General features: G+C 47.6%; 1 protein-coding gene across 2 annotated transcripts in view; it reads left to right on the plus strand.

Annotated features, from left to right (window-relative positions):
- The window catches only part of PHF3 (PHD finger protein 3), a 716,139-nt gene that overhangs the window by 578,617 nt on the left and 112,965 nt on the right, over positions 1 to 24,557 (plus strand). For both annotated transcript variants that reach the window (XM_078648001.1, XM_078648002.1), the window contains exon 15: positions 3,238 to 3,433. In XM_078648001.1, coding sequence (XP_078504127.1) covers positions 3,238 to 3,433 — 196 coding nt within the window. The remainder of the gene's footprint in view (positions 1 to 3,237; positions 3,434 to 24,557) is intronic.

Genomic DNA, 24,557 nt, shown 5'->3' on the forward strand with positions numbered 1-24,557 from the left:
GAAATTCTAAATATAAAAATACACCCATTATTATGATAAAAAGAACTGCAATAGTAGTCACAAAAGCAACTTTCACACGTGTTGTCCAAGAAGAAAACATAGGGACATAAGTAGGCATATATCGAGGAGCTAGGGGGCGTTCCTCTTCAGGAATAAAATGACCAAAGGGATACATTCTAACTAAAAGTCCAAACTACACTAAGGGACGCAGTCCAACCTGCTAGAGGGTACTTCTTTCCTGTGTCCGTCTAGAACCTCACAGGCAGGCTCCTGTCATTCATCAATAAGGAAACAGATCCTTGCGTTGACTTTTTCAAACAGTTGCAACCAGGGCTCCCTTTCGGCTTTCTTAGTCTTTCTTTCTGAACAAAGCAATACAATGTTCCAGCTCTCAACGTGTTCAGTCCAGTGTCTCGCTCATCACCCCCGAACTAGTCTAGAAATGCCCTATTGCTCAAGTTTCTCCCTATCTCCTACCATTTTCATCAGGGGTACTGTGTCGGTTTCCGGGCCGCAGGTTGTATCGAACATGACCAGGCAACTTCTGGTCGGCATACAAAACATCTGAATTGGGATTCGTGATTCCTGACTTATCATGAACTCCTCGTGCAACGACAGGGGCAACAGATTCCGGGACCAATCCAACTGCGCGTCTGCAGGTAGACTCCCCAAGGGGTCGTGTGTGCCGAAGGGTATGGAAGAGGAGGACTCCCCGTCCTAGAGTCCACCGTTATTCTGGCGGCAGCGTTATGGCTAACAGAGAGGCCAAAACGCCATATCTCCCCTCAGACGTGCTCTACCTGGGGGCTCAGGCATTTACTTGCAGGGAAGAAAGATGCTTATGACGACGCACCGCCATGAAGAGGCCTCGCGGCAGCCATGTCAGAGTCCGGCAAGAAAGGGCAGGGCGTCCCGCATAAGCCACGGAGTCAAAAGACCTACAGTACTCGATCTGGAGCACAGCACCAGTGCCCCCAGTGATCCGATGCAACAATCAGTCCTTCACGGAGTCCGCGGCGATCCCGGGAAGCCGCCCGCTGCTGCTCTTAGCCAAACTCAGGCCGCCATCTTAGTTCACTCGGGAACTCGGTGGTCCATTTCCCTACAGGGGATGGACTATACAGTGGAACATAGACCTGGGAGTAATCATGCCAATGCAGATGGACTCTCCAGATATTTCCACTTAGAACATGAAGACTCAACTGGTCAAGGGTAGTTTAATGTCCCTGCGTGGGGACGTGGGGGGGGGGGTTGTGTAGGAGAGTAGGATCTGCTTCCTATGGTGACCCCCACTTTTTGCTGTGTCTCACTGGTTTATCGACTTTAGTCTGGCTGTAACCCTGCCAATCAGGACCACAGCCTGGCTGTTCTCTCTCTAAATTGATTACCTGTACATTAGGTACACACCAGATTGGTTACTGGGTTACCCTTGTGAGTCCCTAGTATATGGTACTTTAGGTACCAAGAAGTGTGGCTCAAATGGTTAGAGCGGCAGACCCTGATGCAGAGGTCTGGCCCGGGACCAGGGTTCAATATCCGCCTCCATACCTCATTACTGGAGAAGACTATTTAAAAAAAAAAAAACTTGGAAAAATCTGTAACTAACACTAGAGGGCTGGAGTATGTAAAGCATAGGAATCGACAGCTCTGCATGCCAAGAACAGATGCTTACAGGGTAAGTAACATAATTCATTTCCAAATGTTTTCTTTGTTCCTTTTTAAGGATATGGCTGCACCCAGCATCAAAGACTGCTTCCTAGTGCATAATGCAGTCTATACTACCTTTAAAAAAAGTGTTATTTGATTCATGTATTCCACTACTCCAGAAAGATGCAAGGCTGACAGCCCCCCCTGAGTTATTGCCCAAAGAGGCTGACCAGCTGGTGTGACTAAGCACATTAAACCTGGTTGATGTGCAGAAAACAGGGACTTGGCCGCTTGGCGGAAAGCCGACTGGGAGATTCATGCTAGGCTACCTCAAGCACTGCATGACTGACAGTGAGGAGGAGAATTTTATGTTGGCTGTACAAAATATTTCAGACACGCAACCTATACTAACGCTACTGTGGAACCGTCAAGGAGATGTAGCTTAGCAGTTAGAGCTGCCAACTTTGGAACTTGGGGACCCAGGTTGAATCCCAGTCTCCGCTCTTGGCTCAACATCACGTGATTCTGGGCAAATCATTTAATCTCTGTGTTCAAACGAAAATGTAGTATAATGTGTGAATTGTATTTGTGTAGTCCCCGCTTGATGTACACAGTCCTATATATCATATCCCATTCCTCAAGTAATATCCATATGTTACATTTTAGATAGTTTTGCACTATAAAAATAGCAATACGTACATATAGTCATCAAGTAATACCTTTTAAAAGAACGATAAAAATTGACTACTGCTAAAATCATTCGCTCCTGCTATGGAAGTAGTTGAAGGATAGTGTTGTCAAAGGCTCATCTCGTATACCTGGGGCAAAACAACCAAAGCTACCTCTGCTCCTTGCTGCACATTATCGTCCAATGAGGGCAATCCTGGGAGTTTTCATGTTTGGAAAGAAGGACCTTTGCCCTGCCCCTGAAGAGAGCTAACTGACATTGTTTGACATTCTTCCCTAGATGTGAGCAGTCCCGCACGAGCCCCAAGCTCTGGGGGTATGTATGGGGAGAAAGTCATACAGCTGGTTAGGGGAATGCTTAACTAAGCTTCTGCCTACCCAAATTTTCACCTGCATATGACACAGGCAGCCACATTTACTACAATTAAGAGGCATGTGCCAGGGCAAAATTTTCATAAACTTAACGATGTCAAAAGACAATGGTACATTTTTATCCAACAGCATCATATTTTATTTGGAATCCAAATTCTCTTCGATCTCAGAGGAACATGAAACCATTGTGTGATTCTGTAAAGTTTGTTGCATTATTGTTTACAGGTATGCAACTTAGTATTCCATTAATTCTATGTATTATTCTTATTAAAACTGCACTACTGAAATAAGTTTACACATACATTTTGACTCCATTTAGTTCTCAACTAGTTCAAACTTAGTTCTTCGTAATCCTGTATCCATGTATTCAGTGAGTGCCCTTGAACGTTCCAAACTGAAATACTTACTTTTCAAACTGAAATACTAAGTGTCTACAGTCCAGTTTTGCAGAAATTGTTGTTATCCTATATTTTGCAGAAACATTGAAAAATAGCGTAATCTAGATTTTGACTATTATTTTTCTTTGTACAGGAAACATGTTTAATACGCTTCTGCCCTGTGACTGAAGAGGATCAAATCTCATATACTTTGTTGTATGCATACTTTAGCAGCAGAAAGCGATATGGTGTAGTTGCTAATAACATGCGGCAAGTGAAGGATATGTATCTTATACCTTTGGGAGCTTCAGAAAAAGTTCCACGTTTTCTTGTTCCCTTTGATGGGCCGGGTAAGTATTTTCATCCCATAGTTGGATATAATATTGCGTCATATTTATTCCATATTTTGATTGTGCCCTAATTTCAATACATTATGTATTTTCCCTGTTATGAAAGTGCTTTTCTTCGTTCATTAATCTCAGTTGTGCTTTACTGTGACAGAATTTTAGACTCGTATTTACAGAGGTGAAAAGAAAATAACTGAGCCATGCATCACCACACTCGTAGGCCCGAGATCATGCCACTAGAATCTGCCTCAACTTGATTGCACATATCTCATTTGTGAAGGATTCATTCTGGTTATGTGAGCTTTTGTGATCTTTTCTGTCTAATTGGGAACCAATAGGTAAACCCCTCAGAGATCGCCCCTCCTTGTTCGTTTCATAGAATTCCTGAGATTTTTAAAAGAAAAATCCTGCGTTAACTTCTCCTCTTCTAAATCTCTCTCATGCTGTTTAGACATGAGGTAACGTGCTCTAAGAGTGTCCTTAGTTGCGTTTGTACTTTGCATAAATTCTTTTATTTCTATTTTTGTAACATTCAATCTAAATCAGCATAGCATCACAGAGGTAAATGTATGTAGAATGCAGTACACGCAATAATCCATCAATATTAGCAGTGAATTTCCCTATCCTAAACAGCACTAGTCTAGCAAAATTTCACAGTAGCCATAACATACGCACCAAGTTAGACAAAGTAAGTTCCTTAATCTATCTTTATACTAATTTGGCACAGGCTAAGGGGCTGAGATAAATGAGGAGTAAGATTGGGATGAGAGCTACAAGGTGGGTAGGGGGGCTTAATGGTAGCATAGTGTGGGGAATCAGTGGGCATTTACTTTTTGAATGAAACCTAATGAGTGGCTCCAGAGTCAAGCGTGTTCTTTCCAAAAGCTTTCAGTGTGTTAAAAATTCCCCTAGGTCAACTCCTTCATTTCTGAATCAGTGTAAAACTCATTCTTGGTATGTTTTTCAGCGGGAGCTCCCGGGGGAAAGATGTGCAACTAAGATTTTTGTCCAGCGCTTTAGATGTGTGTTGAGAAATATTCCGAAAAATAATATCTCGTGTTGAATACATACCTTAGCTCCAGAACGTATTGGTCCGATTGTGGAGACGCAACATGGGGTCTGGCAGCGAGCAGCAGGCTTCCTGCGGAAGACTAGGGCGGTGATTGTGGCATTTCGCTACCGGGTTGACGGGGGAGGAGGAAGGTCAGGACATGAGCCGGCACAGGGGAGAGACGCCGGGAATACAGTGGAGATTTGCGGTAGCAAGGAAGCTCAGATCATACCCATGCTCCAAAGCACGCGAGTAGACTCTCAAGTGTTGCAGATCATTGGAAGTAAGAATGGGAAGACGAAAAGCTTACAGGTACGGGGAGGGCCACGGAAGGCACCGAGGTCGATGGAAGAGTCTCCCGCTAATGCTACAGAATCAGTCCATGATTTAAGGGGAGAGAGTAAAATTTGCGAAGTTAGCGTTATTGGAGGCAGGGGTAAAGGTGAAAAGATCAACCCCACGTTATTAAAATCTGTAGGTGAGCCATGTTCAGTGCAGAGGGTTGAAATTGCTACAGAAAACGCATCAACAGAATCTGAGACGCGAGTGAGGAGCCGGTATCAGTTGAGTTCGCTCCCGGAGGCTAGAAGCAGAGGGAAAGGTGGTGGGGAGGTCAGGGAGCAGGCAGTTAAGGGAGTAATTGCAGTCTCCCCTGAAAAGAAAGCGTTGAAGGGTCGGTGCTGTGGTCTAAAGGTAGCATGGGCTCCTGTAAAACCTTAAGGTCATATTTTAAAATAATGGAGCATGGTGAAGGTACACAGACAAAGGGGAAAAATCCATGAAGCAGATGCAAACAGCTCCACTTCCCTTGGAGAACAGATTTACTTTATTAGCTGGATTACCCCTGAGTGACGACATGCAGCCGGCTGAAAACGTGAGGGTGGCAGCTAGCCCCAGTTTAGGTCCTAGCCCTAGCCCTGGCCCTGGCCTTAGTCTTAGTACTAGTCTTAATCCTGGCCTTAGCTCTAGTTCCTCTATCTCTCCACGTGTAAGTATAGAACCCTCACCGACGTCCTGTGGGGTACTTGGTCGGGGCCGGCTACAGGGGCTCCTGTGGTTAAGAATGTCGCCAGCCATCACCGCCCGGCGCCTGGTGACCCTGCCTTCCTCACCACCCATCTGACGCCTGAGAGTCTGGTTATCCAAGCCTCAACGTCGCAGAGTGCTTTTCCCACGGCTCCTCCGGATAAGGACTCTAAGAAGCTGGAACAGTTCAGTAAGCGGTTGTTCTCCTCGGCCAGCTTGGGGCTGCAGTCGGTGAACACCGCCTGCTATTCCCATGTGGTGTGGGATACTGTGGCTCAGGTATTGCCTCAGTGTCCTGAGAAAGTTCAGGCTGTTCTTTCCCAAGCGGTTACAGAGGGTAAGGATGCGGCTAAGTTCGCCATTCGGTGTGGTTTGGACACCGCTGACTCGTTGGGCAGGGCGATTTGTACGACTGTGGCGCCGCGTCGCCACGCCTAGTTGCGTTCAACTGGGTTCTCTCCCGATGTCCAGAGTTTGCTCATGGACATGCCCTTTAATGGCACTCGCCTGTTTGGCGATAAGGCCGACAGTGCACTGGAGTGTTTTAAGGGCTCGCGGGCCAAGGACAAGTCGTTGGGTCTGTCTACAAAGAGCCTGGCCACTCCTGGTTTTCGTTCCGGCAGGGGCTCTCAGACACGTTCCTTCAGCAAGCCTGCGCAGAACCAGCCTCAGCACCGCCACGGCTTCCGCCGGGAATCAGCGTGAGGGTCAGTCCACTTCCACCCCTGCTGCTTCGACCTCCAAACCTTCCTAAGCCAAGCTTTGTGGAGCACCCCATGCCGGTGGGTGGCAGGATCCGCCACCACCTCCCCCACTGGAGCAATATTACATCGGACAAGTGGGTGTTGCAGATCATCCACGGGGTTATCCCCTTCCCTTTCAGTCCTTCCCTTCAGCCATCCCACCTCAGTGCCACCGCATGTCGGGGGATCACTTGGTGCTTCTCCAGCAGGAAGTCGCGGCCCTCTTGGCTAAGGGGGCCATCGAGTGCGTTCCTGGGTCAGAAGTAGGGAGTGGTTGTTATTCCCACTACTACAAGAAAGACAAGGTGGGGCCTGCGCCCCATCTTGGACCTTCGGAATGTCAGTCGCTTCCTCCGGAAGGAGAAATTCAAGATGCTGACTCTGGCTCAGGTCCTTGCTGTCCTCGACCCTGGAGACTGGATGGTAGCGTTGGACTTGCAGGAGGCATATTTTCACATCCCTGTCCTGCCAGCCACCGACGTTACCAGCGGTTCACGGTAGGCCGGGAGCATTTTCAGTTTGCCGTGCTCCCCTTCGGCCTTTCCAGTGCCTCTCGGGTGTTCACGAAAGTGATGGCGGTGGTCGCAGCTCATCTGCGCAGGTCAGGGGTGTCAGCCTTCCCCTACCTCGATGACTGGTTGTTGAAGGCGGGCTCGCCCCAGGCAGTTGTCATCCACCTCCAGACTATGGCCGACCTCCTGCATTTGCTGGGGTCCTCCGTCAACGTGCCGAAGTCGCACCTGAGTCCCTCTCAGAAGCTCCCCTTCATTGGAGCAGTTCTGGATTCGACGCGGTTTCGGGTTTATCCTCCCGAACAGAGAGTCCGCGATATTCAGGCTATGATTCCGATTTTTCAGCCTCTATCCCGGGTTTCGGTCAGGATGACCCTTCAGCTCCTGCATCCTACTGGTACCACATGCCAGGTTGCATATGCGGGCTCTGCAGTGGGACCTGAAGTTCCAGTGGTCACAGCACCAGGGCAACCTGTCCGATCACGTCCAGATCTCTGAGGGTACCGCACGACAATTGCAGTGGTGGCTCACGAATCACGATTCGGTCAATGGCAGATTCCTCTCCCTTTCCCAACCGGAGCACACAGTGGTGACGGACGCGTCCCTCCTTGAATGGGGTGGCCACTTGGGAGAGGCGGAGATCAGAGGCCTCTGGTCTCCGGCGGAGTCCGGACTCCATATCAACCTTTCGGAGCTTTGGGGTATCCGACTTTCACTGAAGGCATTCCTTCCCTCTATCCGGGGAAGTGGGGTGCAGGTGTTCACGGACAACACCACTACCATGTGGTATTGCAACAAACAGGGCGGGGTGGGGTCCTGGACACTATATCAGGAGGCTCTGCGCCTCTGGATATGGCTGGGTCATCAAGGCATTACCCTGGTCGTTCAACACCTGGCAGGTTCTCTTAACGCTAGGGCGAACAAACTCAGCCCGCCGGTGCTTGATTGATCACGAATGGCGTCTGAACTCTGACGTGGCGCACGGTCTCTTTCAGCAGTGGGGAGAGCCTTGGTTAGATCTATTCGCCACCGTAGAGAACACGCAATGTCATCAGTTCTGCGCATTGGAATTTCCAAGGCGGCACTCACTCGGCAACGCTTTTCATTGCGAGTAGAGCTGCTGTCTGCCTATACCACGTTTGCCCAGAGTGATGAAGAAGATTTGGCGCGACCGGGCCCAAGTCATCCTTGTGGCTCCGGATTGGGCATGAAGATATTGGCATCCCTAGCTACTCGACATGGTGATCGATCCCCCGATCCGGCTGCCTTTTCGGGAGGACCTTCTGTCGCAGCAGCCGGGGACGGTCCCCCACCCGAACCTGTCCAGCCACAACCTTCATGCGTGGAGATTGAGCAGCGACAGTTGACCGCTTTCAATCTTCCTCCCGAAGTTTGTGATGTCCTTCTGGCAGCCAGGCGTCTCTCCATGAAAACTGTATAAATCGACAGGTGGAACAAGTTTGTGGCATGATGCACAACCAAGTCTGTGGATCCCCTTTCTGCCCCTCTTTCTGAAGTTCTGCTGTTCCTTCTTTCCTTGGCCCAGCAGGGCTCTGCTCTGGGCACTATCAAAGGTTATCTTTCTGCCATCTCCGCCTTTCTACGGCTTCCAGATCAGCCTTCCCTGTTCAAGTCCCCGGTTGTTAACCGTTTTCTGAAAGTCATTACGCACACTTTTCCTCCTGTGCCGTTCATCATGCCTCAATTGAACTTAAACCTTGTCTTGACGTATCTGATATGCACTCCCTTTGAGCCCCTTTATAACTGTCCTCTGTGTCTTCTCACCTTGAAGACTGCTTTCCTGGTTGCTATCACCTCTGCTAGAAGAGTGAGTGAGCTCCAGCCTCTTTCTTCTAAACCTCCTTTCTTTTCTGTTCACCGGACAACGTGGTTCTAAAGACCCGTCCTTCTTTCTTACTGAAGGTTGTCACGCCCTTCCACATCGGACAGACCATTACCTTGCCCACCTTCTTTCCACCTCCGCATCCTTCCAGAGAGGAAGAGAGGCTCTACCACCTGGACCCTAAATGTGCGCTCTCCCTCTACCTGAGCCGCACACAACCGTTCCGGGTGGATGACCAGCTCTTTGTTGGCTACGTGGTCGCCAAAAAAGGTCGGGCCGTGCACAAACAGACCATCTCTCGGTGGGTCGTTCTCTGCATCAAGGCCTGTTACTCGTTGGCTAAGAAGGAGCCTCCTGTGGGGCTGCGTGCCCATTCCACCAGGGCAACTGCAGCAACTACTGCCTTGAGACGCGGCGTTCCCTTGCAGAACATTTGTCAGACCGCTACATGGGCCTCGCTGCACATGTTTACTAAGCACTACTGCATTGACAGTCAAGTCCGGAGGGACGGCTTCTTTGGCCGTTCTGTTCTCCGTGACTTTCTGGTGTCATCTTATTCGCAGACCCACCACCGGGGTTGGTATTGCTGGAGTATCTATTCTAAGGTAAGGAATCTATCACTAACGTGTCTCTTTCAGATGCACAAGTTACTACTTGTGTAACAATAAATCTGTAAGAGACATTAGTTAGTGATAGATTCCTTACTGCCCCACCCATCCTCCCCGTTCTGCAAACTGATTACTAGGGTTAAGGACATCCCTTTCAGGGCCCTAGTTTCATGGCACCAGAAGTCAGTTTCTTGCATGGCTCTGCGTTCCTGGCGCGGAAAGTCGTGTACAGAACTGACGTCAGCATGCATGGGGGGGCGCCTAAGTAGTCTCCATGACGTCATCTCGATGCTTAGGACGCCAGCGATGGATGCGGAGCCGCAGGACGCCACCTACTGACGCGCAGAGGTACTGCTAGCAAAACTTCCTGGATCCAGTCTGACGCCTGGGGATATTCTAAGGTAAGGAATCTATCACTAACTAATGTCTCTTACAGATATATTGTTACACAAGTAGTAACTTGTGCAATAAGATTAGTCAAGTATGAATCAGATTTTTCGGGTAGGTGGCTAGTGGCAACTGTTTTAGTTAAAGGCAGACCTTTAGTGTGTGCAGTCTACTATGGGCCGAATAACGATAACCCAGACTCCCTAGGAAAGTTGTAGTCCTGTCTACTGGAGACGACAGCCCCAATTATATTAGGGGGACATTTTAATTTAGTTTTGAAAAAGGATTGGATAGGATTTCAAAAGTAAAATATACCAACCCACCGAAAACTTTTTTAGATTGATGTGCATTATGAAAGATTTTAATGTAGTTGATATATGGCATATTAAAAAAAAAAGGATATGCAGGAGTTCACTCCCGTATAGATTACTTCTTATTAGATCAGGAGCTATGTGGGGAGGTAGTAGAGGTGACCCATATCCCAGCAATACTGTCTGATCACTCTGCTGTAGTATTCTCATTGAGGTATCATCAAAAAGAGGAGAAAAAAAGGTGGACTATAGATAGGGCGATTCTTTTTATTCAAGAATGTAGTTGGAGATTTGAGGGAAAAATCTGAGAACTACTTTAGTGTTAACAAGGGCCCAGCAGAAGGAAGTATAGTATGGGTTGCTTTTAAAGCCTATTTAAGGGGAGCCATAAAATCTATTTTGGTAGGGTAAAGTCGAGTGGAGAAGCAGGAAAGGGAGAATAGAATTAAAGAGATAAAGAATAAAGAAGGGGAATTACAGAAGGCGTCCATGGAGGATTTAAATAGAGTACAGGCCCAAGTAAAGAGCTAGAGGGGTTACAAGTCGCGTTCCGGGCAAAGATTGATAAAAAAATCACTTGATAGGTGGAAGGCAAGTAAACTCCAGCATTTTGCCAATGGAGAAATTGTGGATTACTATTAGCTTGGAAGGCGAAGGCAGATAGGTCAAGGAATACATTCCGGGAGTTGATTAGTAGAGAAACTGGAGAGGTATTGGACGTTAATCCTGATATATGTAGTGAGGCCTGTAGTTTTATGAAAGACTTGCATAGAGATGATATTCTACCTAGTCAAGAAGACATAAAGGAGTGGCTTGGGTTGACGATACTTTCACGGTTAACTATAGAGCAACAGAAAGTCTTAGAAGGAGAGATTAAGGAGGAGGAGATAAGAGTATTTTTAAATTATAAAAACAATTTATTAAGGATACATTACATAAAAACAGAATCAGAAAATGGGAAACACACAAAGACGGTTCAATAATCAATAAAAAACCACATTCAAATAAAAAGGAGTATACAGGGAAAAAGGATAGAACTCAATAAAAAAGAGAGCAGTTTTGAATTCCTCCTTAGTTTGTATTCCCAGATTCACTCCTTAGGCGTCGACGCGTTTCGGCGGAGTATTCATTTTAATCCGCCTTCATCAGGACAGTAATAGAGTTTCCCAAATAAATTCTCAGACACTAGATAAGTCTAACAGATATTGTAAGGGGTATTCGGCCTCCTTATCGTCAACTCAAGATATTCGTCCAGCGAATTCGTCTTTCTTTTATATATTAGAGAGACACTATTTAAAAATTGGAGGTATGAGGCGTAAATACGTCTATCTCACTCATCGAGTTCTCCAGCTGACTGGCTGGTAGAAATAATTAAAAAGCTAGTGCATGAGCACGCAGTAGTGAGGTATTCGATTCCCGCTTTCGTCTTATTAATCAGGCTTTTACACAATTTGTTACAGCGTGGGTTCGGGAGGTAGGATCCAAAGATACCCGCTGTACGAAGAAAACCTCTCTGTAAGCCCTTCTTTAGTCTTTTTAATCAGGTTTCTACACGATTGGTGTCAGCATGGGTTCAGGGAATATGATCCAAATATACCCGCTGTGCGAGGGAAACCTCTCTGTACGCCCTTGGGCGCTGTGGTCCCGGACGTCCTGCGTGCTTTTGTTCGTCTTCCCGGCTAGCTAGACGAACAAAAGCACGCAGGACGTCCGGGACCACAGCGCCCAAGGGCGTACAGAGAGGTTTCCCTCGCACAGCGGGTATATTTGGATCATATTCCCTGAACCCATGCTGACACCAATCGTGTAGAAACCTGATTAAAAAGACTAAAGAAGGGCTTACAGAGAGGTTTTCTTCGTACAGCGGGTATCTTTGGATCCTACCTCCCGAACCCACGCTGTAACAAATTGTGTAAAAGCCTGATTAATAAGACGAAAGCGGGAATCGAATACCTCACTACTGCGTGCTCATGCACTAGCTTTTTAATTATTTCTACCAGCCAGTCAGCTGGAGAACTCGATGAGTGAGATAGACGTATTTACGCCTCATACCTCCAATTTTTAAATAGTGTCTCCCTAATATATAAAAGAAAGACGAATTCGCTGGACGAATATCTTGAGTTGACGATAAGGAGGCCGAATACCCCTTACAATATCTGTTAGACTTATCTAGTGTCTGAGAATTTATTTGGGAAACTCTATTACTGTCCTGATGAAGGCGGATTAAAATGAATACTCCGCCGAAACGCGTCGACGCCTAAGGAGTGAATCTGGGAATACAAACTAAGGAGGAATTCAAAACTGCTCTCTTTTTTATTGAGTTCTATCCTTTTTCCCTGTATACTCCTTTTTATTTGAATGTGGTTTTTTATTGATTATTGAACCGTCTTTGTGTGTTTCCCATTTTCTGATTCTGTTTTTATGTAATGTATCCTTAATAAATTGTTTTTATAATTTAAAAATATTTTTAGAGTGTTTTCACATATATGGTTGGTTTCATCTGTCTACATTGCTTCTGTGTGTTATATGGGTGGCTCAAATGGTTGTTTGAAAGTATTTTTGTACTATTGTTACCTTATCCAAAGGGAATTTCTTTCTGACTAACGTCAACTGTGGAACCCCATCCCTTTGGTTTCGGGGTCCCTCTCTCTTTTATTAGGGAGGAGATAAGAGCCCAGTATAAGAAAATGGTTAAGGGAAAGGCAGCTGGACCGGATGGTCTTCCAGTGGAGGTTTTTCTTTGTATTATTGACAGTAATTCCTGTCTTTCAAGTCTTATTTAGTGAGATATATATATATATATATATATATATATCTCCAAAATCCTGAGGTGGAACAACTCAAAGCAGCATATATATATATATATATATATATATATATATATATATATATATATATATCAACCACTCCCGATTTATGAAAGAAAATCGGACTCCGACACAGGCATAAGCTTTACTATCCAGCCGTTTATTTAATCTTCCGCTTAATATATATATATATGAGTGGGAAGAAGGTCCCAGATTCCTGGTCAGAGGCTACAGTCACCCTGTATTTGAAATCAAATAAGGACCCGCAGAAAGTAGATTCATATAGTCCGATATTCTTATTAAATACAGACTACAAGATCTTCTCTGGAATGATAGCATCTCAGGTAGCTAAGGCAATACATGAGGTTATTCACCCTAATCAAAGAGGCTTTATCCCAGGGAGGCAGCTGAATGAATTGACCTTTCAGTTGTTGGGAGCTATAGATATTACGGAGGCTTAGAAATCACCTTTGACCAAAGTGGCAGTGGATGCAGCTAAAGCTTTTGACCAGGTACACTGGCCATACGTGTGGGAGGCTTTGCTAAGTTTTGGTTTTCCACTGAATATGGTAAGGGCGGTGCAACATCTGTACTGCTGTCCTAAAGCCAGGGTGCTGATAAACGGGAAGCTGTCAGATTGGTTTGAAATCTTTAGAGGGACAAGGCAGGGTTGCCCCCTTTCCCCGCTTCTTTTTAATCTATATATTGAGCCACTAGCCAATTTGATAAGGGCAGATACCACTATACTCCCTTTTAAATCACATAATTTGGAAGTTAAATTAGCATATATGCATATGATTTGATGTTGTACACGAGTAACCCGCAAAACGCAATCCCTAACCTAATGAGGAAAGCAGAGATATTTCGCCATATTTCCGGGTATAAAGTGAACACAGGAAAAACCCGAGATCATGGACTGGAATCAGGGTTTGGCAAGCTACAGGGCGAACACTCAAATACGGTATCTAGGGTTGCTAATAACTCAGAGATTGTGAAGACATTACAAAAACAAATTGGAAGAAAGTTAGCCAGGAAGTAATTGACCTACTCTCAAAATGGGCAAACTTACCCTTGAATATTTATGGAAGGGTAAACCTTATGAAAATGATTATTCTACAGAAGGTGACATTTCTTTTTATTACCATCCCGCTAGTTTTTCAGAAGAAAGATATAGCAAAACTCCAAGGGAGAATATGAGGTTTTATTTGGGAATTCAAAGGCCCTAGGTTATCCTGGAAAAAACTGCATAGGAGGCTTGAAATCGGAGTATTGGCACTACCAGATATGCTTGCTTGTTACGCCTTTCAGTTGGCTAACAGAACTGACAAATCACTGAAAGTCTTACTTTTTGATGCAATGCTGATTGATGTTCCACAAGGTCGAATTAATTTTCTTTTAAAATACGGAAACCCTACATTTTTTTAAAAGTTGAGGCTCAAGATACCTAAGTCTGCACTACATACGTGGATGTATGTGCGAAAAATTCGGAGAGTCCCTTATTTTTCATAATGGGCACCAATTTGGGACTCTCCAGTTCCCCAGAGTGTTTGAACGATCAACCAAGTCAGCCTTTGAAATCTGGGTGTATTTGCTATTGGGCAGACCCTGAGGCTGGCATACATTTGATGAGTTGGGAAGCATTGAGCAATTGCACTGATGGTTTGTTGACAAGGTTTCTGTAGTAGGGGATCTCTGTGTATAGTCATAATCTAGTGAATAGTCCCGCTCATGTGCGTGGACCCCGGCAATCAAAAATAATCTCTTAAGTTGTCAAAAAATGCAGAACTGCAAAGACACTTAAGAGAGAATTTAAAGACAAATAATGCAGCCTATATCCACAGGCTACACTGTCCAGTACTTCAACTAGAAATTCCACCAAAAACAACCACACAAACAGCACAGCCTGCCCAGTTTCTTCTACAGAAAAACTTGCCTCTACCAGTAAAAGCCTCTGGAATGATAGAGAGGAAGGCATGGACAGACAAGCCCCATAGGCTGCCATTATGTGGCTTAAATAGGATACTGTGCCTTTAAGAGAACTTACCAGAACTTCTCCCAGTATCCCAGAATGCACTGCAGGTCCCTTTTACTTTCAGTTCTTTTTGAAGGCTCCTGCTAACAGGACCCTGGTGCATTGAGCTCTCCCTTTTTCAAGGGTTTATTGAAATGTTTTGCACTTTTTTGCCTAAAAGTGTTTCAGTTTGTGTACTTGGTGTTTCCCTTCACTCCTGTTCAGGCTTTTTAGGGCTCTAAAATGCCTGCTCTTTTCGACAAGTGCCCAGCATGTGGAAGGAAGAAGGCCAAGACTGATCCACACGATGTCTGTATCCTCTGTCTCCCTGAAGCACATGTCCCTGAAGAATGTGACATTTGTCAGACCTTTTCATCAAGGACCCTGAGGGACAGGCTGAAGATTATGCTCCAAGGCCTAGAGGAGAGACGGCTGCAGGCTGCAGGTGGGTCTGGGCAGGCTGGGAAGACTCCCTCTGCTGAGGCCTCTGGGGGGCTCCCCAGAGGCAGGAAACCCAGCAAACGGTCCCGGTCTCTGTCGACGTCGATTGCTTCGACGACGACGTCGAGAGGGATGACGACGGTGTGATCCCCGTCTCCCCGGGGCTCCGGGTCGAGACGGCGTGAGAAGGCGATGTCGAAAGGCCTGGGTAGGCCGCCGTCGAAGTCACCGTCGACGGCGTCGTCGTCGTCGTCGTCAGCGTCGAGACATCGACGTCGAAGAAGTACTGACAGGCACTGGCGCTCGCCGTCGAAGCGACACCGCCGGTCGCCGTCGAGTGGACGGTCTGCGTCGAGGGACTCCTCGACCTCGAGGACCTCGGGCAAACGGTCGCCGCCGAGGAGGCATCGACGCTCATCGTTGAGGACTGCACGTTCGACGTTGCGCAAGCGAAGGTCGGCGTCGAGGAAGAAGCGCTCGACGTCGCGGAGGCGGCGTTCGACGCCGGAGTCGCGGAGGCGACGTTCGACGCCGAAGAAGCGACGCTCGACGTCGAGAAGAAAGAGGTCGGCGTCTTCAAGGCTTTCCAGCTCTCCTAAGTGGCGCAGAAGGATTTCTGACGCCAGAAGTCACGCTGGGTCGGGTGGAGGACGCCGGAGATGGCGGTCACCTACTGGAGGGGCTGAGTCGCAGTCCCCTCCCCCGAAGAAGTCACCGGGCTCGGTGTACTCAGTGGTTTATACATCACCTCGGCCTAAGAACCCTCCTCCTCCTTTACCTCGAGAGGATCCTCCCATCAATCCTCCTCTTCCACCACTTCCTCCCGCAGGGCAACCACTTCCGCCACGTGGGCCTGCTCCTCGGTCGGAGATGCCTTTTCCTCCTCCGAGGTCGGTGTCTCTGCCTCCGCTACCTACGCCGCCTAAGGGGACTCCAAAACCTCTACCCCAGGATAGGCCAAGGAAGCTGGGAGGAAGGTTTGTGGGACATCGGCGACTTCCATGAAGGCTGCGAGTGCCACGGCCTTGTTGGGGCGGTATGACCGAGCCCTCTGGGAATCCCTCCAGCAGTTTGTGGAACTCCTGCCTCGCGACAAGAGAGAAGATTTCCAGGAGGTGTTGAATGAGGGGATGTTGGTGGCGAATCAGGTCATCAGTGCTGCAGCCGATTCTTCCTTACTGGCGGCGCATGGCTTCTGCCATGGGATTAACCAGCGAAGACACGCTTGGCTCCGCCTCACGTCACTAAAACCTGACGCACAACAAAGGGTGGCCAATCTACCATTCTCCGGCGAAGCCCTGTTTGGAAAACACGCCGATGACGAAATGGCCCGCATGAAGGCGGAGGCCGAAACGCTCACGGCGGTGGGCCTGGAAAAGCCCAAGGATACCAAGAAATCGTACCGTCCGTTCCAGAGAAAGTTCGGTGGACAGGGCAGAGAGCGTGGCCAGGCTTCGGGACAGCAACAGCAGCAACAACAGCAGCAGTTCCGAAGGCGGTTCCAGAAGCGCCAGAGAGGAAGAGGCGGCCAACAGTCGGCAACAGCGACTAAAGGACCGGCCGGGTCTAGGCCCTGAGCGCTTACTTCCCCTACATCCGTTACCCACTCCGGTGGGGGGAAGCGTTCAATTTTTTCTGGCAGAGTGGAGAAAAATTACTCAGGACAAGTGGGTGCTGAATATTGTTTGCAATGGATACAGTCTTCGGTTCACCAGCCCGCCTCCAGCAATTCCACCGGTCAGCTCGCAGTTTCAGCTGCGCGAGCTCCAGGCGGAGGCCGATATCCTGTTAAGGAAAAGGGCGATAGAAGACGTACCTCGGTCTCAAAGAGGAAGAGGTCTGTAATCCCGGTTCTTCCTGGTTCACAAGAAGGACAAGAACGAGTTCAGGCCCATTCTGGACTTGCGACAGGCAAACAAGTGGATTCGCAGAGAAAAGTTTTGCATGCTGTCGTTGCATCAGATTTATCCTCAGTTGCAACAGGAGGACTGGCTTTGTGCTATAGACCTGCAAGATGCGTACCTCCATGTGCCCATTGCACACAAACACAGGAAGATCCTGCGATTCCAAGTCGGCGCCAATCATTATCAATACACAGTACTGCCATTCGGACTGAAGTCTGCGCCGAGAACATTCTCGAAGTGCATGGCGTGGTAGCAGCGCACCTGAGAAAGTACAAGGTGTTCGTCTACCTGTACCTGGACGATTGGTTGATCAAGGCCTCCTCCTTCTCGGAAGCGCAAGCCCACTTCCAGAAGACGTGCGTTCTCTTGAACAAACTGGGGTTGCACATCAACATGTCCAAGTCTGTCCTGACTCCAGGCCAGTGCATACAGTACCTGGGAGCCTCCATCAATACGCTGTCAGCAAGCGTGTCTCCTTCGGAGGAGAGACGGTTATCACTCCTTCGGAAGGCTCAGGCTCTTATGACCACTCCATCTACAACAGTGAGGACGGTGTCTTCTCTACTGGGATCGATGGCCTCTTGTATCTTCCTAACGCCACACGCACAGCTGCACATGAGACCGTTGCAGGAGTGCTTGGAGGACCAGTGGGATCAGAGGAAAGGAACATAGGGACGACAAGACTGTCTCTGCATGCTCTTCAGTATCTGAAGTGGTGGTGTTCAGCGGAGAATCTCCTCAGAGGGGTCCCTTTTCACAAGGATATTCCCACTCAGACTTTCGTGACGGATGCTTCTCTCCAAGGATGGGGGGCGCACTCCGGAGAGTTACAGATTCAGGGAACGTGGTCCCCGATGGAGGCCACGTATCACATCAATTTCCTAGAACTCAGAGCTGTTCACTTGGCACTGAAGGCCTTTCATCCGTCCTTTCAGACCAACTCCCTGCTTGTACAGACGGACAATACGACCACGATGTATTACCTCAACAAGCAGGGGGGTTCGAGATCGCGCACCCTGTCTCAGGAGGCGCAGGCGATCTGGCATTGGCTTCTGGCCAGAGGACTGACGATAACGGCTACCCATCTGCCGGGTGTGCAAAATGTTCAGGCGGACGCACTGAGCAGACTGCTCCAGGAAAACCACGAATGGGTCATAAACGACGAAGTACTAGGAGAAGTCTTCGCAGGGTGGGGGACTCCAGACGTAGATCTGTTCGCCATCGCCGAAAACAGCAAATGCGGAGACTTCGCCTCCAGGTACTACCAGCGGGGGACGCTGGGGAATGCGCTATGGATCGCATGGTCGAACAGCTTTCTGTACGCTTTTCCACCCATTCCCCTGATTCCGGCGGTACTCATCAAGCTGGCCCGGTCCAGGGCGCGGATGATACTTATCGCTCCGGAATGGCCCAGGCAGTGGTGGTTCACGGACCTGCTTCACCGGTCTCTCCTTCCTCACATGTCGCTGCCGTGCAGGCCGGACCTTCTCACGAAGTTCAGGGGACAGATGCTGCACCCCAACCTCTCGTCTTTGAGTTTGGCTGCATGGCTCCTGAGATAGTGCAATATGGCCATTTGAATCTGCCCGAAGATTGTATGGACATACTGAAGGAGTCTAAACAACCTTCCACTCGGACTTCCTATGCTTACAAGTGGAAGAGGTTCTGTATCTGGTGCAAGTCCAAGAACTATGACCCGATGACGTGCAAGGAGGATGTCATTCTTCCTTACCTTCTACATTTGGCGCAGTCTGGCCTTAATGTTCATTCCATTAAGGTTCATCTGGCTGCATTGACGGCCTACAGGAAATGCCCTTCACAGACTTCCTTCTTCCAGATCCCTGTGATCAAAGATTTTCTGGAAGACTTGAAGAAAGTATTCCCTCCTGTCAGGCTTCCTTCGCCTTCATGGGAATTGAATGCGGTGCTGTCCAGATTGATGAAGGAGCCTTTTGAACCTATTCATAAGGCTTCGTTGCAGCACCTGTCCTGGAAGGCGGCGTTCCTCGTGGCCATTACATCGGCCCGCAGGGTGAGTGAAATTCAGGCGTTGTGTTGCCAAGAGCCTTATACTGTATTTCATGCTGCTAAGGTTGTTAGGCGTACTCACCCTAAATTTCTTCCCAAGGTTATTTCTGATTTTCATGTCAACCAGACGATAACTTTGCCTACGTTTTTTCAGAATCCTTCATCTACAGCGGAAAGGTCCTTACATTCCCTGGATGTTAGGAGGGTGTTGAAATTTTATCTGGATAAAACCAAAGATATTCGTAGGTCAGACCAATTGTTTATCAATTATGGATCGGTCAGGACGGGTCTTGCAACCTCGAAGCAGTCCATCTCTAGGTGGATTGTGTCCTGCATACAGCTGTGTTACCAAACAGCTAATAAGACCTTAGGGGGTAAACCTAAGGCTCATTCCACCAGGGGCAAAGCTGCCACGACTGCTTTGCTCCGTAATGTTCCAATTGCAGAAATATGCAAGGCGGCCACTTGGAAGTCGGTTCATACCTTTGCTAAGCATTATTGCCTGGACACTGATGCCAGGGCAGACGCTCAGGTTGGGCAGGCTTCGCTGCGAAATCTGTTCGCACAATGGTGGTGTTATTTCTCCTTTCTCCACCGCCACTTTGGTGTGGGGATGGGCTTGCCATTCTATTCACTGATTATGACTATATACAGAGATCCCCTACTACAGAAGGAGTAGTTTCTGTCCTGTAACTCCAGTTCTGTAGTAGGGGTATCTCTGTTATAGTCATAAGCGCCCGCCCTCCTCCCCGGTGGAGAGAGATATTCATGTAAGGAATGCTACAGGTCTGGCGTGTTACGCCTTCAAAAAGAACTGAAAGTAAAAGGGACCTGCAGTGCATTCTTGGATACTGGGAGAAGTTCTGGAAAGTTCTATTAAAGGCACTGTATCCTATTTAAGCCACATAATGGCAGCCTATGGGGCTTGTCTGTCCATGCCTTCCTCTCTATCATTCCAGAGGCTTTTACTGGTAGAGGCAAGTTTTTCTGTAGAAGAAACTGGGCAGGCTGTGCTGTTTGTGTGGTTGTTTTTGGTGGAATTTCTAGTTGAAGTACTGGACAGTGTAGCCTGTGGATATAGGCTGCATTATTTGTCTTTAAATTCTCTCTTAAGTGTCTTTGCAGTTCTGCATTTTTTGACAACTTAAGAGATTATTTTTGATTGCCGGGGTCCACGCACATGAGCGGGACTATTCACTAGATTATGACTATAACAGAGATACCCCTACTACAGAACTGGAGTTACAGGACAGAAACTACTCCTTAAATATTATCAACTGATGTCCTGGTGAGTAACGCAAGATTCGGCGGAGGAGGATTATTCCAAATTTGACCAAGTGATGAGAACTGGTCAGTGGAAAAAGGAAACATTGTTTTGGTATTGGGCCTTCGTGGAAATGAGTGGGAAGATCGAGACTGACATTTTTAAACTGTGGGGTGAAGAGTTTAATGATGAGGATTTGATGCAAATGTGGAGTGACTCTTATAGTATATTACGACAAGAAGTAAAACCGGCACCACTTAAACGGAATCATCTATTTACTACTCCTAGAGTTTATTGGTCCCTTGCAAAACTTTCCAGAATTATCGGTAAACTCTATATTTGCCCTAGCTGCGGTCAGTAAGCAGCAGGCGATATGCATTTGTTTGCCATGCCCAAAAATAGTCCCATTTTGGAACTTGGTATGTGACTTTCTGGGAGAAATCATTGGGATACAAATGAAAGTAATTCTTGGGTGTAATTTTCTTTGGATTAACTTCGGATCAAGAAGTGCAAATCACAACGGTTGAATCAAAGTTCTTGTGTTCGAGGCATATGAGCTGCAGATTGTACATTTAGCAATAGATCGCCACCTGGTGTTGGGCTCGGATGATTGCAGGTTGTTGTTGTCTTCTTGGAAGAAGTCTTTGTAGTCACGAGATAGGTGACTCCTCCCTTGGACAATACTGCGCATGGTCATCGACTCCATCCTCAGATTGTTTTTTTCCGCCACTGGGTTCGGATGAAAGTTTTCCGCTCCGGCTAGAAAAGACTTTTTCGGCATTTTCGAAGCGTAAAACTTTAGACAAACAACTTTCGACATCGAAGACACTTTTCGACATCACTAGCTACATCCCGGTGCATCGACGCGGGCCGTTGGGCCCATCGGCGCCGTACGGCCTACGCCCCATGGAAAGAATTCCATTCAAGAGATGCCCGGTATGTCGCGCAAAATTCCCTCATAGCGACCATCACGAGGTTTGCAACCTCTGTCTCTCGCCAGAACACGACGAGTCGACCTGCACAGCCTGTGCCACCTTCCGATCGAAAAATACCATTCGGGATTGGAGGGCCCGTCGACACGAGATGAGGAGATCAGCGCCAGCACCGGAGGCCACCTTTGAGGAGATCGTCGAACAGGACGTCTCCGAGGAAGAGAACCCACTCGAAGATATCTCCGAGGACGAAGCTCCACTAGTCGCCGAGGAAGACTCGCCTGATCTCCAGATCATATCGGGAGCAGAGGACTCGGACGACTCGTTTCCATCTCGACAACCTGTGAGTACCGTACCTCTGCCCCTGCACCACAGACACTGCCCAAACCAAAGGCAACGGTCAGCACTCCGCCCATGGGGCCCAGTCGAGACCGAAATCTACCCTCTAACGCCCCGCCTTCCGGCTCGGCTCAGAGGAAAAAGACTACGCCTTCCGGTGCCTCGGCACCGAAAAAACAACATATGCCAATTCCACCTCCTCCATTGGCACCGAAACATCCTTCCACACCGAAGGACTCTTCGGCACCGAAGCCAACACACCCTTCGGCGCCCAAAGACTCTTCGGCACCCAAACCTAAACAGTCATCGGTGCCGAAACCAAAACCAGTACCGGAACCGAAAGCTTCGACTCCGAAACCATCCGGCTCCAAAAACAAAGACGGGAAGATAGACTCCGGCGCAACAGGACCAACAAAACCTGTCTCCACGCCGAAATCTTCGATAGCGGTACCAAAGACCACAAGGCCTGATGCACACAAGCCTAAAGAACCTTCGGCACGAAGAAATTGCCACAGGACTTAATAACTCCTCCTAAGGCAAAAAACACGAAAGAACCACTATCGACACCGAAGAAATCGGCGCCGGACAGGATTTTACAAGAGGAAGAACTATTTAGACCAGATCCAAAGCAGAAAAAGGTCTATATCAATCCAAAAACTGAACATGTGGAAGCAATTCCACACAAAAAGAGACCAGCAGACACACCACTTCCAACTGTGTGCCAAAAAGGATTGTGCAACATCTCCAATGCACCCTTCCTCTCCTTTACCTTCTTCCTCTCCTATCACTCCATATATTGAGCCTATAACTTCTCCTGCTCAATCTCCTGCATCATCACATCACACCGATGAAGAGTATGATTTAGGTGGGGGGGATGATGTACCAGATACACATGCATATCGCTTAGATGAGGATGAAGATGTCAACCCAGATTATACCAAGGAGGATGATGCATATAATTTCCAACCAAATAATGCACCAGACATACCTGATCCTCAGTATTACCCAACAAAACCTTCCCCTCCAGAGGATAGTATTGGGTTCAATCACCTACTAAACAGAGCTGCACTGTACCACGGAGTTCCAATGCATTCTGACGCCATTGAGGAGGATTTTCTATTAGACACATTTGAGCAGTCACAGAGAGCTACTCAAATACTACCTATGATCAAGGGGGTCATTAAACATGCCGCAGATATTTTTAAAGACCCAGTAAAGTGTAGGGTACTAAACCCAAGAATAGAGAAAAAGTATAGGCCAGCACCATCAGATCCTATCTACATTAAAGGACACCTACCATTGGACTCTTTAGTAGTGTCAAATGCACGTAAAAGAGCAAATTCCCAGACTTCTGGGGACACACCCCCCCCCCGACAAAGAATCAAAAATCATTGATGCGTCAGGGGAACGGATTGCTGCACAAGCAACAAACATATGGCGCATAGCAAACACACAAGCCTTACTCTCAAGCTACAATAGGGCTCACTACGACCAACTAGAAAAGTTAATGGACCATCTGCCAGATCAATACAAAGATCACGCAGCTGAGCTCTTACAGGAAGGTAAACTAATATCAAATGCCTCCATTAAATGCGCACTAGATGTAGCTGACACAGCATCTAGGGCAGTTAACACCAGTGTTATCCTCAGACGTCATGCATGGCTACGCATTTCCGGTTTTAAACCAGATGTGCAAACTACCATCCTCAACCAGCCCTTCAATCAGAACCAGTTGTTCGGGCCAGAGGTAGATAATACACTAGAAAAAATGAAAAAGGACACCGACACTGCTAAGTCTATGGGTGCATTACAATCTACCCAGACTAGAGGTTCCTTTCGTCGCTCCTCTTATAGAGGAGGCTCCAAGCAGACAGGCGCAGATAACACCTCATCTTTTAAGACACACACACAAACCCCCTCTAATAAAGGTTACTATAGAGGAGGGTACAGAGGCAACAACAATAAGGGAAGAGGTAGAGGTAACAACAACAACCGCTCCTCTTCCACTCCCAAACAGTGACTTCCCTCTGCCTCCCCTACATCATTCCACACCAGTAGGGGGCAGAGTATCACAGTTCCTACCCGTCTGGAACTCCATCACAACAGACAGGTGGGTAAGGCAAATTATCCAACATGGCTACTGCCTAGAACTCACAGCAACCCCCCAAACATACCACCCAGGCAGCGTCCAATGTCCACAGAACACATAACACTGCTTCAACAGGAAGTTCTAGCACTTCTACAGAAAGATGCTATTCAAGAGGTCCCCTTACAGGAACAAGGAACAGGAGTCTACTCCCTGTATTTCCTAATACCCAAAAAGGACGGGACATTAAGACCGATCCTCGACCTCAGGCCCTTAAACCACTACATTCAATCAGATCATTTCCACATGATCACTTTACAACAAGTACTCCCATTACTACAACAGGGAGACTTTCTCACAACACTAGACCTAAAGGACGCCTATTTTCATATTCCTATACATCCTGCGCACAGGAAGTATCTAAGATTTGTCATACAAGGACAACACTATCAGTTCAAAGTCCTTCCATTCGGGGTCACAACAGCACCACAAGTGTTTACAAAGTGCTTAGCAGTAGTAGCAGCACATCTCAGGAGACAACAAATACATGTCTTCCCTTACCTCGATGACTGGCTCTTAAAAGCAAGATCGTTCAACCAGTGTGTACAACACACAACACAAACAATTCAAACATTACACGACTTAGGGTTTACGATAAACTACACCAAGTCGCACCTAGAGCCTTCGCACGTTCACCAATATCTAGGAGCTACCATAGACACATCATTAGCTCTAGCCTATCCCAGTCAAGCCAGGATTCAAAGCATTCAGAGCTTGGTCTCCCTTTTCCAATGCCAACACTCTCTTCAGGCCAGAGTGTTCATGAAACTAATA

This window comes from Lissotriton helveticus, chromosome 6, assembly GCF_964261635.1.
Source record: "Lissotriton helveticus chromosome 6, aLisHel1.1, whole genome shotgun sequence".
In the NCBI taxonomy this organism is placed as follows: domain Eukaryota; kingdom Metazoa; phylum Chordata; class Amphibia; order Caudata; family Salamandridae; genus Lissotriton; species Lissotriton helveticus.